We start from the raw sequence: 14,818 nt of genomic DNA, 5'->3' as shown, positions 1-14,818 counted from the left end.
TTTTTTGTATTTTTAGTAGAGACGGGGTTTCACCGTGTTAGCCAGGATGGTCTTGATCTCCTGACCTCGTGATCCGCCCGTCTCGGCCTCCCAAAGTGCAAATGTTTTTATTACAGATATTCCAAGTGGCCTACAGCACACTTGGTAAAATCAAACCATCTGAAAGGCATTATTGTCACAATCAGCTGATGTATAAATACTTTAGGGGTATATTTTACAAGAGGAGGAAATGGAAAGAGGGGGGACATGAAACTTACAGGGTATAAGCCCCCAGAAAGGGCCTTTCCAAGGAGGACTATATCAGGTCTGACATTTTCATAATCAACAGCCAGCCATCTACCAGTTCTGGCCAATCCTGTCTGTATTTCATCAGCAATAAACAGAACCTATTGGAGAAAAAAACTTAACTCCATTAGTGATCATTTTCATTTCCACAGGGAAAATAGCCATCTTTATTTCACTGTCCCCCTACCAACAATAAATGTGTAATTCTGATGTGCCCTCAGATTTGTAAAAATGTTTTAACTACACACACAATTTCAAGACTATTCTATGAGAATCTTGTAGACTCACCAACTATTTCCTTTGTCAGGCCCCTATCTCCCTAGAGGCCCATTCTGCCCTGCTCTACATAGTGAAAAGGTGCTGATGCAAAGCTGAGGGTTTTGTATGGCTTTTCTGGACATAACTACCCTCTGGGAACAAATTAATTTATTTGTTTATTCCACAAACATTTAATGTGTGACAAGAACTCTCAAATGGTAAACAAAATACACTACTATCAGCCCTGGGAGGAAGGAGGAGAGAATACAACAAAGGGCTTGGGGGGGCTCACAGTGAAAGGCTCCTAGAGCAGCGAGGAAGGAAACGCTGTTAAGGCCAAATCTGCAGCTCTGCACAGGGCCCAGGACAAGGCCAGAGACAGGAAAAAGTCGTTTCTAAGCACTAGAAAGTACTTAAGCGCTTAGAATGCCATCGCCCTCTAGTGGAAAGTAATTTAAGGGCAGGAGCCCATTCAGTCTTATCACAAACGGCAAACGTGACAACCTGGTGCCTGGTGCAGAGCTCTCGCACTCCCATCAGGTAACCTGGATCTGGAACAACAACGCCTGCTTCACCCTGAATTGGTTCTACCATGAACGCAGCCACATTTGGATCCTGAAGAGCACGCTACAAAAGAAATAGGAATAGGTTTTAATAATCTTCTTTCTACCACACTTGGAAATCTGAAAGCATACACCACACATATTTTCTATGAAGTATGCAAAACAAGTTTTTGCACTAACATCAATTCTGACTTCACAAGAATTTGAAGTGGAAGACTTCAAATTCACTGCCATTCAATTATCAGAAGCTCCAAATACTTCACCTTTAAGTTACACTAGCCTACATTTCCTTTTTTGCCTCATTCTGTTGCCCAGGCTGGAGTATAGCGGCACAAACAGGGCCCACTAAAGTCTCAAACTCCTGGGCTCAAGGTGAACCTCCTGCCTCAGCCTCCCAAGTAGCTGCACACCATGCCCAGCTAATTTTTTATTTATTTTGGCTTTTTTTTTTTTTTTTTTTGGAGATGGAGTCTCACTCTGTCACCCAAGCTGAAGTACAGCAGCACGATCTTGGCTTACTGCAGCCTCTGTGTCCTGGGTTCCAGCAATTCTTATGCCTCAGCCTCCCAAGTAGCTGGGATTACAGGCACACACCACCACACCTAGCTAAATTTTTTTGTATTTTTAGCAGAGACAGAGACATGTTGGCCAGACTGGTCTCAACTCCTGACCTCAAGCAATCTGCCTGCCTTGGCCTCCCAAAGTGCTGGGATTACAGGCGTGAGCCACCGTGCCTGACCTTGATTTTTAATTTTTTTTGTGGAGACAGGCTCTCCCTATGCTGCCCAGGCTGGTCTTGAACTCCTAAACACAAGTGCTCCTCCAGCCCTGGCCTCCCAAAGCACTGGGATTACAGGCATGTACCACCATGCCCAGCCTGTTTTCTAATATATAAATGTAGTATAAATTAAATCTGGCTGGGCACAGCGGTTCATGCCTGTCACCCCAGCACCTTGGGAGGCCAAGGTGGGCAGATCACTTGAAGTCAAGTGTTCGAGACCAGCCTGGCCAACAGGGTGAAACCATGTCTCTAAAGCAAATAGAAAAGTGAGTTGAGTGTGGTGGTGTGTGCCTGTGGTCCCAGCTACTTGGGAGGCTGAGGCAGGAGGATTACTTGAACGCAGGAGGCGGAGTTTGCAGTGAGACGAGATTGTGCCACTGTACTTCAGCCTGGGCGATAGAGTGAGACTCTGTCTCAAAAAAAGAAATTAATTACTTAAATTAAATCTAAAGTAAATAGCTTTTTAAAGCCAACTTAAGGCTTTCTTTAAAAGTCTTCCACTTCATAATTTTAAAAAGCTAGCTAAAAACAGAAATTTTACCTAGCAAGTAAGCAGGTATACCCAAGTTAATTGTTATGAAGGACACACATCTAAAGTAGCTGGCGGGCTGTACAGAGTAGATCACAGAACTCAGCTTTCTCTGCGTTGGAAACTAATTGCTCGCTACTGAGAACAAGTCTGAAATCGTGGCCTAACTTAAGTGAGATAAATTTGCATTGCTGTCATATAATGTATTTTGAATTCATATATTCAACAGCTTTAATTTCTATTCACAATGAGCTAAGCACCATGATGCTAGTGAAATACCTCCAGTGCAGGCAGATCATTATAGGGAATGATGTCGAATCCCGGCATAAATGGTCCAAAACCATCGTAACTGGTCGCATCTGTGGAACTGGAGATAGCAGACAAAGTCCTACCCCAAAAGTTTCCAGCTAGAAAGGAGAAACAAACAGCGATTATTTCAAAGAAACCCAAACTTCAATAAGCACTATCCCCACAAAACACCACAAGAAGTTTGACTCAAAAAATAAATCAAGGGCTTGCTTTAGTGTGCCTTCAGTGGGCTTTCAACTGTTAAACAAAGTCTGATGTTAAACACCATGGCTCCGATGACACAAGACCACTAGGTCTGGCCTTGTAACTCCTATTTTAGTCTTTTCTCTCTACTGAGCCTCTTGACTGGAATATATAGACCCTGAAGATAACTTACTTTTCTTTCAATAATCCCCAACCCAGTAACAAGCCCTAACAATTGAGGTAATTGAGGTCTTCAATGCATGTTTTCTAGAGAAGGTGCATTCATGATACTGATATGAGAAAGAGAATATCCTTCACAGACAATTAGCAGTTTTCCTTTCAAAACTCCAATACTGCAGGCTAACAACACAATGCATTTCCAATTTCATTTGGAGAAAAGATCTTCAAGCAATCCAAACACGTTTCCATTTTGCCTTCCTTGATATTATAATCCTTTATGATGCTAAATGACAGAGATTTCCCTTTCTTCTGGAACATTTTTTATCCATTAATAAAGGTGACTGAGGATCTACTATGTGAGGCATTGTTTTAGATGTTGGGGAATAGGCCGGGCATATTGGCTCACGTATGTAATCCCTGCACTTTGGGAGGCCGAGGCGGGCAGATTACCTGAGGTCAGGAGTTCAAGACCAGCCTGGCCAACATGGTGAAACCCCATCTCTACTAAATATACAAAAATTAGCCAGGCACAGTGGTGCACACCTGTAGTCCCAGCTACTCAAGAGGCTAAGACACGAGAATCGCTTGAACCCAGGAAGCAGAGGTTGCTGTGAGCCGAGATCGCACCACTGCACTCCAACCTGGGTAATAGAGCAAGACTCTGTCTCAAAAAATAAAAATAATAATAATAATAAAGATGTTGGGGAAGCCAGGTGCGATGGCTCACGCCTATAATCCCAGCACTTTGGGAGGCCGAGGCAGGCAGATCACCTGAGGTCAGGAGTTCAAGACCAGCCTGGCTAACATGGCAAAACTCTGTCTGTACTAAAAATACAAAAATTAGCTGGGCGTGGTAGTGGGCACCTGTAATCCCAGCTACTCAGGAGGCTAAGGCAGGAGAATCGCTTGAACCCTGGAGGCGGAGGTTACAGTCAGCCAAGATTGCGCATTGCACTCCAGACTGCAGACTAGGTGACAAGAGTGAAACTCTGCCTCAAAAAAAAAAAAAAAAAATGTTGGGAAATAGATCAGGATCACAACTGGCAAGATTTCTGTCCTCAGGGAGCTTCCTTTCTAGTAGGGAAAAAACACCTAACATAAACCAGTAAAGCAAGTGAGCTGGATAGTTTCAGAGAGGGTTAAATTCAAGAAGGAAAGACACCATGTAAAATAACAGAGAGGTTGGGAGTTTGTGACATCATGAATGTTTTTATCTTCTTACCATCTCTGCCAGCAGCAACTCAATTAATCAGTGCTGGAATATAGTATTTTGGCTTCATCTTGTTTCTAATTACTATTCTTGCAAAGCGTCTTTCACCAGCATCCCTTACCTACAAGTAATCTCTTCTTTTACTTGTCCACAAACAATAGCACATTGATTTTGACTAGGTTTGTTTAAGAAGAAATGCACTGATTAGACCATAAGCCTATTTTCTTTCCCCTGCCTAGCCTCAGGAACCTCATCCTCGGTCACTTACCCTGCCGGTATAAGGGACTTACAGTTAGGGACAGTCTTCCTCTGCCTCTCCACCCCACTGACTCACCAGCTTCTTTCAATACTCAGGTGAAAACATCTTTGCACCCTTTGCTATTAAGAAAGAGACTGGACACAGTCTATAAGAATGAAAGTCACCAGAAACACCATTTTTGTTTGCAAGAGACAGTTATGTTGTCCTACAATGAAAGCACAAGATTTTTAAATAGCAAGTTACAGAGTTTTGCAAAGATTTCTTCTTTGGGAATACCAATCTGTCCCCTCAAATACCAATTACCTCTGGCCTTCAGTTGAACTCTGGATTTTATTACGTTATGGGGTTTATCATTTAACTGCATGTGTTCACATGGCAGAATATTTAATGATTTCAATGATCACAAGAATGAACTTTGACCATTATAGCGACAAATCTATACATACTTGTTTTTAAAAAAATAAAGCTTAAAAAACAAGTGAACATCATATAAAGAATCCAACAGTCAAACTACATCCACTCAATTAATTACTAGTCTCCCTAACCAAAATGCAAGTTATTCCTTTCAACCAGTCCCAGAAGCCTAACAAGGGCAACTCCAAGCCTCCTCTTTCCAACAGCTTCTAAGAGGAACATGGCATAACAGCACCTCCAATATCAAGATTCAAACCACAGTCTACATAGGCCATGGCCCCACACTAACTTCACCCAACCCCAGCACCCAACACAAACCCTCCACCAGTAAGACTGTCTAATTAACTGGATAACTGCTATAAAGAAAATCTGACCAGGCAAATGAAAGGAATAGGGAGTTCAGAAAGAAAAACCCATAAATGAAGAAATAATCTCCAAGAAGAGGAAATCCCTCATTAATTGTTATGAAACATTCAGCAAATACGTACCATGTACTAGGCAAAACATATTACAAGTATTTCATCAGTAAATTAAAACAATAAATTATATATATAATGTTTTTTATATATAAAATATATAAATACATGTGTGTGTGTGTATATATATATATGTATTTTTTCTTTTTTTAATTTAAATAGAGACAGGGTCTCTCTATGTTGCTCAGAAGGCTGGTCTTGAACTCCTGGGCTCAAAGAATCCTCCTGTCTTGGCCTCCCAAAGTGCTAGGATTATAGACATGAGCCACCACGTCTGGCCACAGTAAATTATATTGTATGTTTCAATCACAGAAATTAATATTTAATTTCACATACCTGCAAAAACAATCTTTGCTTTGTATTTCTGAATGCCCTTCACGGTATAGCCCCACCTACGAGCTAGTTTACAGGCAGTCTCTCCAGCCTCCACTCCTATCAGGAGAGAAAAATGTTTGGATTTTTTAAAATGTTAAACTATCAAAAAATAAAAGGTTATTTTGAGGGTATTTAACAAAAAAAGGAAATGTTTTACCTGTATTCATAGGAAGAACTTTGTGGTAGTTGAAAAGTTTAGTGATATACTCCTCATATTCACCAAGTACGTCATTATAGAAGGCTCTAGATGTCAAGGTCAGTTTGTCCACTTGACTCTTCAGAGCACTCACAATCTTGGGGTGACAATGCCCTTGGCTGACAGCACTGTAAGAACTCAGGAAGTCAAAATATTTTCTGCCTTCTACATCCCATAAGTAAATACCTAAATACATAAGAAAGGAAAATTATTTTAGACAATTACTATGTGGCATGAAGCCCAAAGATTAAGAGTGCTAGCAAGCCCGCTGAATGCCTACGTATGAACCTCTATTTATATATTTGTAGTTATATATATATAGTTATAGTTATATGTAGTTATATATATATATGTAGTATTTATACATTTGTAGTTAAAGCTTGTTTTAGCTCAGGCATAATAAACTTTGATTTGTAAGGAATTATTAAGAATTGTATTTTGTCTGCCTGGCTTCAAAATACACATTTAACAAAATAACACAAAAGGTTATAAACTCTGGAGTAAAACCTTTACCTAATTCTAAGATTTAGGACCCAAAATTAGAATTTAAGAGGAGAAGTTAGGCCAGGAGCCATGGCTCACGCCTGTCATCCTAGCACTTTGGGAGACCAAGGCAGGGATCGCTTGAGCCCAGGAGTTCCAGATCAGCCTGGACAACACAGCAAAACCCCTGACTCTACAGAAAAATGCTGGGCATGGGTATGGTCCCAGTTACAGAGATTGAGGTGGGAGGATTGCTTGAGCCTGGGAGGTAGAGGATCCAGTGAGTTGAGATTGTGCCACTGCACTCCAGCCTGGGCACCAGAGCAAGATCCTGCCTATAAATAAAATAAAATAAATAAATAAAATTTTAAAATAAAAAAGCAGAAGTTATACATAACAGACAAAAATTATGAGAAATAGTCTATAATAACCCTTAGGATGGAAAAAAAAAATTGTAAATCACGTATCTGATAAGATCTAACTTCCAGAACTCTTACAACTCAATTTCAAAAGGACAAACAACCCCAATTTAAGAAATGAAGAAAGACTTGAATAGCTGTTTCTTCAAAGAAGATATACAAATGGCTAAGAAACACATGAAAAGATGTTCAACGTCACTAATCATTAGGAAAATGCAAGTTAAAACCACAATGAGATACCATCTCACACTCCCTGAGATGGTTATAATTAAAAAAACAAGTTTTGACAGGATCTGAAGAAACTGGCACTCTCATACATTGCTAGTGGGAAAGTAAAACAATGTTGCCGTGTCATGTAATATGAAACAGATTTTCCATAGTTCAAAAGAAGATATGTCTATAACACTGGCACCAAATAAAATACAGGCAAATGACAAAAATGTGTGATACTCTTATATTGTCATTTTCTGGTACAAAGCTAAGTAATAAATTTTAGTTTTATTTGGTTAAGGCCGTTATTTATTCCAAATTGTAGATTAAATCACCATTTGGCAACTATCACAGTAATCATTTATTCAGGCAAGAATCATTAGTGGATGCTAAAATTGTGCGTAAAAGTTCACGAGTAACTGGGTATTTACAGAGTTTTACACTCTGTCCCCACAAGATACTTAACACAAAGGGAAAGAAGAGCAAGACAGCCAAGAAGAATCGAGGAGCTGTTCTGGGTTAAAGAAGCCTAAACATGACAACTGAATGCAGCTCAGCGGAGGTTTTTCTTTTGTTACAAAGGAGAACAAACAACATCTGGATTAGGTCTCCAGACTCATGGTGCTGTACCAGTGTTAAGTCCTTGATTTTTACAACTACTCTATAGTTATAGAAGAGAAAGTCAGCTGGGCACAGTGGCTCACACCTGCAATCCCAGCACTGTGGGAGGCTGAGGCGGTAGGATCACTTGAGACCAGGAGTTCAAGATCCCCCTGGGCAACATGGCAAAATCTAATCTCTACAAAAAATAAGCCAGGCATGGTGGGGCACACCTGTGGTCCCAGCTACTTGGGAAGCTGAGATGGGAAAATCACCTGAAGCCAGGAGTTCCAGGCTACAGTGAGCCATGATCGCACCACTGTACTCCAACCTGGGCAACAGAATGAGACCCTATCTCAAAAAGTCATTGTGTTTTAGGAAAGACACACTAAGTATCTATGGGTAAAGAAATGTCATGTGGCAGGGTGTGGTGTCTCATGCCTATGATCCCAGCACTTTGGGAGGCTGAGGCGGGTGGATCACCTGAGGTCAGGAGTTCAAGACCAGCCTAGCCAACATGATGAAATCCTGTCTCTACTAAAAATACAAAAATTAGCTGGACGTGGTGGTGTGGGCCTGTAGTCCCAGCTACTTGGGAGGCTGAGGCAGGAGAATCACTTGAACCCGAGAGGTAGAGGTTGCAGTGTGCCGAGATCATGCCATTGCACCACTCCAGCCTAAGCAACAAGAATGAAACTTCTTATCAAAAAAAAAAAGAGACGTCATGTATGGCCAGGCGTGGTGGTTCACACCTGTAATCCCAGCACTATGGGAGGCCGAAGCGAGTGGATCACCTGAAGTCACAAGAGTTGGAGAGCAGCCTGGCTAACATGGTGAAACCCCATCTCTATTAAAAACACAAAAATCAGCCAAGTGTGGCGGCACGTGCCTGTAATCCCAGCTACTTGGAGGCTGAGGTGTGATAATCGCTCGAACCCATGAGGCAGAATTTGCAGTGAGCCGAGATCGTGCCACTGCACTCCAGCCTGGGCGACAAAGCGACGCTCCATCTCAAAAAAAAAAAAAAAAGGGAGAGTCATGTCTGCAACTTCCTCTCAAAACAGGTCAGAAAACAATGTACAATATGCAGGCGTGGGAGGGGAGAAAAGAAGGGAGTGAACACACTAAGACCAAAGCAGTAAAACGTTAGCACTTGGAAAATCTGGGAGAAGAGCCAAAGAAAAATGTTAGTAACTACTTGTTACAACGTTTCTTTAGTCTAAAATTGCGCCAAAATAAAAGTTAAAAGAAAAAAATGACAGCAATATGACCACACTTTCCTTATTTCCCTTGCATTCCCTCTCGGTAAGGTCCACATGACAAAGACAACAGTTCCTCTTTGAAGCCTCCATAGCACCTAACACAGCAGCACTAGACACTCAATCAATGAATTAACTGGTCGGGTGCGGTGGCTCACCCCTGTAATCCCAGCACTTTGGGAGGCCAAGGTGGGAGGATCACAGAGTCAGGAGTTCGAGACCAGCCTGGCCAACATGGTGAAACCCCATCTCTACTAAAAATACAAAAATTAGCCGGGCGTGGTGGCGCGTGCCTATAGTCCCAGCTACTCAGGAGGCTGAGGCAGGAGAATCGCTTGAACCCGGGAGGTGGAGGTTTCAGTGAGCCCAGATTGTGCCACTGTACTCCAGACTGGGTGACAGAGTGAGATTCCATCTCAAAAAACAAAACAAAACAAAACCAAAAAAGAAGAATTAACTGTGTCTGCAATATATACATTAAATACATCTAGAAAAATGTATATTGAGAAAATATGGAAGCAATTTTTTTTTATAAAAGGTTTCAAGAAAAGGGAAGAGATGGATTAATTTGAAATGTACCTTTTCCTCTCTCCACGGCTACAGGTAAAGGATGGTAGTTGTGTGCACCATACTTATATTCCCTTTCAAAAATGTCTTCAGAGGTTGGAGGGCCTTGGACTGTTTTTTTAGTTGCAACAGATGTAGCAGAAGCCACTGAAGAATGAACTCCGCGACTAAGTACAGCAAACCTCTGCAAATGTGCTAGTTTGGAAAGCATTGTGTCCTTCGAGCAGAAAAACCAGATCTGTCCAAAGAAAAGAGAATGCATTAAGAGTGAGAATCCTTAGCTTATGCCTATAATCTTAGCACTTCGGGGGGCTGAGGCCAGAGGATCACATGACCCCCGGAATTTGAGACCAGCCTGGGCAACACAGCAACACTCCATTACTACAAAAAATTGAAAAATTAGCTGGGTGTAGTGGTGTGCACCTGTAGTTCCAGCTACTTGGGAGACTGAGGTGGGAGGATTGCTTAAGCTTGGAAGTTGAGGCTGCAGTGAGCTGAGACTGTGCCACTGTACTCCAACCCGAGAGACAGAGTAAGGCCCAGTCTCAAGAATAAAAAAAAATAGCCAGGCGCAGTAGCTCACATCTGTAATTCCAGCACCTCGGAGGCCAAGACGGGAGGATTGCTTGAGCCAAGGAGTTAAAGACCAGCCTGGGCAACACAGTCTCTATAAAAGAAAAGAAAAAGAGTGAGAACCTTGAGTCAGGTGTGATGGTTTGAGCCTGTAGCCCCCAGCTGCTCAGGAGGCTGAAGCAGGAGGATCACTTGAGCCCAAGAGTTTGAGGCCAGCCTGGGCAACAGAGTGATACCCTGTCAATCAGTCAATCAATCAACCAATCAGTAAGAGTAAGACTCTTTCCAGAGCTAATGAACTGTGTGTTGACTGAACACGTACTAAACACTAAGTATTTGTTAAGCACCTACCACAGTTCAATACCATCAGGCACGATGCTATGAGACAGCTACAACCGTAGGGCAGAGACCAGAGGCAGGGAGACCAAATCAGAGAAGACTGCCAGAGACTAGGCATGGGGCAGGAGACAGCGGGATTGACAACTCGTTTGTCCTTGCATATGGAGAGTGAAGCAATTAAGGTAGAATTTGGTTTCTACCAAAATAAAAGGGACCATCCTAAAATAAAAACAACAGGTGTGGAGAGGAAAAGTTGACTTCTGGGGTATGGGAATTGCTTAACACCAAAGATCTAAACTACAAAAAGTCAAATCTTTATTTTTTTTTTTTTCAAGGGTGGGGAGGACAGGGTCTCGCTCTGTCATCCAGGCTGGAGTGCAGTGGTACGATTACGGTTCACTGCAGCTTCAATCTCCCTGGCTCAAGCAATTACTCGACCTCAGCCTCTCTAGTAGCTGGGACTACAGGCAGGCACCACCACACCCAGCTAATTTTTGTATTTTCCATAGAGATGGGGGTCTTGCCATGTTTCCCAGACTGGTCTTAAATTCCTGGGCTCAAGCAATCTGCCCACCACGGCCTCCCAAAGTTTTCGAATTAAAGGTGTGAGCCACTGTGCCCAGCCTAAAATCTTTTATTTAGCCACAAATATCTAAAACTTCTGTAGGTCAAATTTATCACAAATAAAGGTGAAAGGCAAAAAGACTAGGAAAAGAATGCTAACTTATAATAGCTTTAAAGTGTTCACAGTAAGTTGAATTAGACCAAACACATACATACATACATAAATACACACATACACACACACACACATATATATATATATGAGATTCCCAAACAAAACAATCTATTCTGCTAGGATGATTGTTTCTACAAAACTTATCCTCAAAAAACTGTAGCATAAAAGCTATTGTTGGCCGGGTACAGTGGCTCATGCCTATAATCCCAGCACATTGGGAGGTCGAGGCAGGTGGATCACCTGAAGTCGGGAGTTTGAGACCAGCCTGACCAACATGGAGAAATCCCATCTCTACTGAAAATACAAAATTAGCCAGGCGTGGTGGTGCATGCCTGTAATCCCAGCTACTCAGGAGGCTGAGGCAGGAGGATCGCTTGAACCTGGAGGCCGAGGCTGCAGTGAGCCAAGATTGCACCATTGCACTCCAGCCTGAGCAACAAGAGTGAAACTCTGTCTCAAAAAAAAAAAAAAAAAAAAAAAAAAAAGCTATTGTTAGCAAAAGGTAACTGAGAACTACAGAGTGTCAAACTACAAACTACAGTCTGTTACTTGTATGAGCATTAAAGTTTAAACATCACTGAGCAGGCTGGTGTTTACCCTGCTGCCCCATCACATAAGGCACAGTCAGGGCTACTCTCCCAGTCATCCCCAGCCCTAAAACCAGCCCCTCCACAAGGCTTCACACACCTCTTTGTACCCAATTTACCATTAAGCATCCTGATAAGCCATGAAGTAAAAACTAAACTATGAAAAAAACTAACAATTAAAAGGAAATTAGAGCATGTGCATAGGAATCACCTCTGGAAGGAAAAAAAAAAAAAAAAAGCTTAAAGATAAATTCATGATTAGGAGAAAGTTGCCAAAAACTAGGCATACTTATTCTATCTATACTTACTTTCTAAACGACTAGTTAATTCATGTTTCAACAGAAGTCTACCAATGACAAGTCAAACCATGTACAATCTCACAGCACTCTTGATTTGAGCTGCCAAATTAGCAAAACATAATACTTGGAGTTTGGCTTACTTCCCTTTAAACTTGGCACTACCCAGTAAATCCAGCATGTTCAGGAATTTGCAATTACTAAACAAAATCCAGCACTCCGGTTTGCCAAAGACTCACCGACTATTTTTTCTTCCCACGGTTCAGACCAGAATACAGATTTTTAACCCACAATCCAGGGACAGTCTGCAGAGAGTCCAAAATCTCCTGAAATAAAATGCAGAATTATATGCAGACTCATATTTTTCCAAGAAGAAGGTCCATAACTTTCATCAGACTTTATCTCAAAGGGGTGGGTACCAACAATCAAAAAAAAAGTGATGTAAGAATCATCAAACTGGAGGTAGCTGCTAGCAAAAATGTCTAATCGTACCATATACAGAACTTCCCCAAAATACTACTGCGAAGTCTAAAATACTCATGTATGATTTCCTTCTTGGGTTATGTTTTACTCAGTACGAATTGTTTGATCAACTAAAAAATTAGAACATTAATTTTTGCCTATCAAATTAGCAGTTAAACACTCAGGCAATACTTAATGGTGCTCTAAACTGTAACAACTTTCTAGGGCCAGGCACGGTGGCTCACGCCTATTATCCCAGCACTTGGGAGGCCAAGGCAGATCACTTGAGCCCAGGAGTTAAAGATCATGGGGAGACCCTGTCTCTATAAAAAATACGAAAATTAGCCAGGTGTGGCGGCGTGTACCTGTAGTACCAAGTACTCAGGAGACTAAGGTGGAAAGATCTCTTGAGCCCTGAGTTCTGGGCTGTAGTGAGTCACGATCTATGCCACCAGCACTCCAGCCTAGGCAATAAAGTGAGACCATGTCTCAAAATATATATATATCTTGAGATTATCTAAATTCAACATTCTTATTTTATATAAAAGTTATCTGCACAGCTAATTTCCAACAGAAATGGAATGAAAAATTCATTTAGCTGTCAAGTTTAGGCAGTTTTATTAAAGAATAACTGGTGACAAAATAATAACATTCAAAACATTACTAATACTCATTCTCCAGGTTTTTGCTTCTTTTCACTTACAGATGGAGTCTCAGCTATGTTGCCCAAGTTGGCCTCAAACTCAAGGGATCCTTCTGCCTCAGCCTCAGGAGCAGGTGGGACCACAGGCGCACACCACGGGGTCAGCTATTCTTAAGGTTTTTAAGATGAAGTCTGGATATTTAATTCGACTGGGAAAGGTCAGAAACTGGATGCACCATGACGTATCAAAATCCTGTAAATGCATTTCTATTAAAGAACCTTCTGTGTTCAAGTTACTGTCCTTGGCACTGTATGAGAAATCTTACGGCAGAATTAAGATGGACTTAAAAATAGCCAACATCAATAATATCTTCTTCCCCAAAGGTTTCAAAACCAGGAGAATCAAGTGGAAAATACAGAGTGTGGAGGCTGGGATTTTAAATTCTGTCTGTGGTTCTTAAGAGTAACTCTGGGTGATGTTGTCAATCTTTCTGAGTTTCAATTTCCCCATCTGTAACATGAGGTTGAAGCGTTACTGAGGATTAAATGGGTTAATGTTATTGTGCCCAAATCCAGCACAAAATGGCCACTCAGTTCCCTTTTGCCCTTAAAACTAGCCAGTTTCTGAAATATCAGAATCAACAGTGCCATGATTTCTTTTAAAACTGTTTAAAACACACACACACACACACCATTTTTCAGTTGACAAAAAATTAGAAAACACAGACAAGAAAATTACCTGCAATTTTACACTTGCATGATAACCATTAACATTTGGTTATTTTTTCTATGCATAATTAGCATCCACATTAGCTTTTTTTTCACCCTTCCCCATAGAAGTTACTATTTAAGTCCCTCCTAAAGACTCCCTGGGACTGTGCAGACTTGTAATGGGTCCTAACACTTCAGGCCACTTGTTTTTATGCTTGTAAGTCTATACTCTAAGCTCCTTTAAAAAACAGTAAAATTCACTTTGCATTCCTAGAACCTAGCCCAGGTTGGGCATCCTGTGGGCCTTTGTCAAATAAATGAGGTCAGTCTTACTTAGGACTCCTGAGGGAGTCAAGGTAGCAAGTGATCAAGACTATGGGATCACCTATCCCTGACCAAGTTGAGTCTAACTCTAAGAGGGGGTGTTCACTGTCTGACCTCTTCTAGAATAACTAACCTCTTCATCAAGAGTTTACTTCATTAGATTTAATGGCCTTTAAAGGTCAAAATAATGTGTTCCAGGTTGCTGTCATGCATCTACCTGAGGCCCATACTCAGGTCACGGAAATGAGAACAAATTGCTCTTGGCAAGCTAGAATTCTAACATTGAAGGTTTCATCCACATAATTAACAGAGTCCTTCAGGCTACCATTACTCTCTCCATCCATCTATGTCAGAACATACCTACAGTAGAATTTCCACAAAAGGCTGCATTTTGAAGTTAATTTAGCCTATACTCTTAAAAACTATTTTCTCACTCTAAAAGAATAGTCAAAGTCATCCAAAAGCCACTTAAAATATTCAACTTGAGGAGTAAATTTGTTCTTGCTATTTTGACAAATATTTACTTTTCCTTAGGTAACCATTCACAAACACAGGCCTTTAAAAAAAAAAAAAAAAAAAAAAAAAAAA

At 41.2% G+C, this 14,818-nt stretch overlaps 1 protein-coding gene across 4 annotated transcripts in view; it reads right to left on the bottom strand.

The window, feature by feature from the left end:
- OAT (ornithine aminotransferase) overlaps positions 1 to 14,818 on the bottom strand; it is a 22,367-nt gene that overhangs the window by 5,602 nt on the left and 1,947 nt on the right. Inside the window, exons 2-9 of one of the 4 annotated variants that reach the window (XM_017858674.1) lie at positions 12,330 to 12,416; positions 10,481 to 10,687; positions 9,569 to 9,794; positions 5,980 to 6,204; positions 5,784 to 5,879; positions 2,696 to 2,823; positions 1,048 to 1,170; positions 258 to 386 (exon numbers count right to left, since the gene is read on the bottom strand). In XM_017858674.1, the coding sequence (XP_017714163.1) occupies positions 258 to 386; positions 1,048 to 1,170; positions 2,696 to 2,823; positions 5,784 to 5,879; positions 5,980 to 6,204; positions 9,569 to 9,767 (900 nt within the window). In that variant the 5' untranslated portion in view covers positions 9,768 to 9,794; positions 10,481 to 10,687; positions 12,330 to 12,416. Of the gene's footprint in view, positions 1 to 257; positions 387 to 1,047; positions 1,171 to 2,695; positions 2,824 to 5,783; positions 5,880 to 5,979; positions 6,205 to 9,568; positions 9,795 to 10,480; positions 10,688 to 12,329; positions 12,417 to 13,255; positions 13,449 to 14,818 lie in introns of all 4 variants that reach the window. The other 3 variants (XM_017858673.1, XM_017858672.1, XM_017858675.1) reach the window with 3 other exon arrangements.

Source organism: Rhinopithecus bieti, unplaced genomic scaffold, assembly GCF_001698545.2.
Source record: "Rhinopithecus bieti isolate Rb0 unplaced genomic scaffold, ASM169854v2 scaffold_42745, whole genome shotgun sequence".
Lineage (NCBI taxonomy): Eukaryota > Metazoa > Chordata > Mammalia > Primates > Cercopithecidae > Rhinopithecus > Rhinopithecus bieti.
This window is presented reverse-complemented; position numbering and strand designations above follow the sequence as displayed.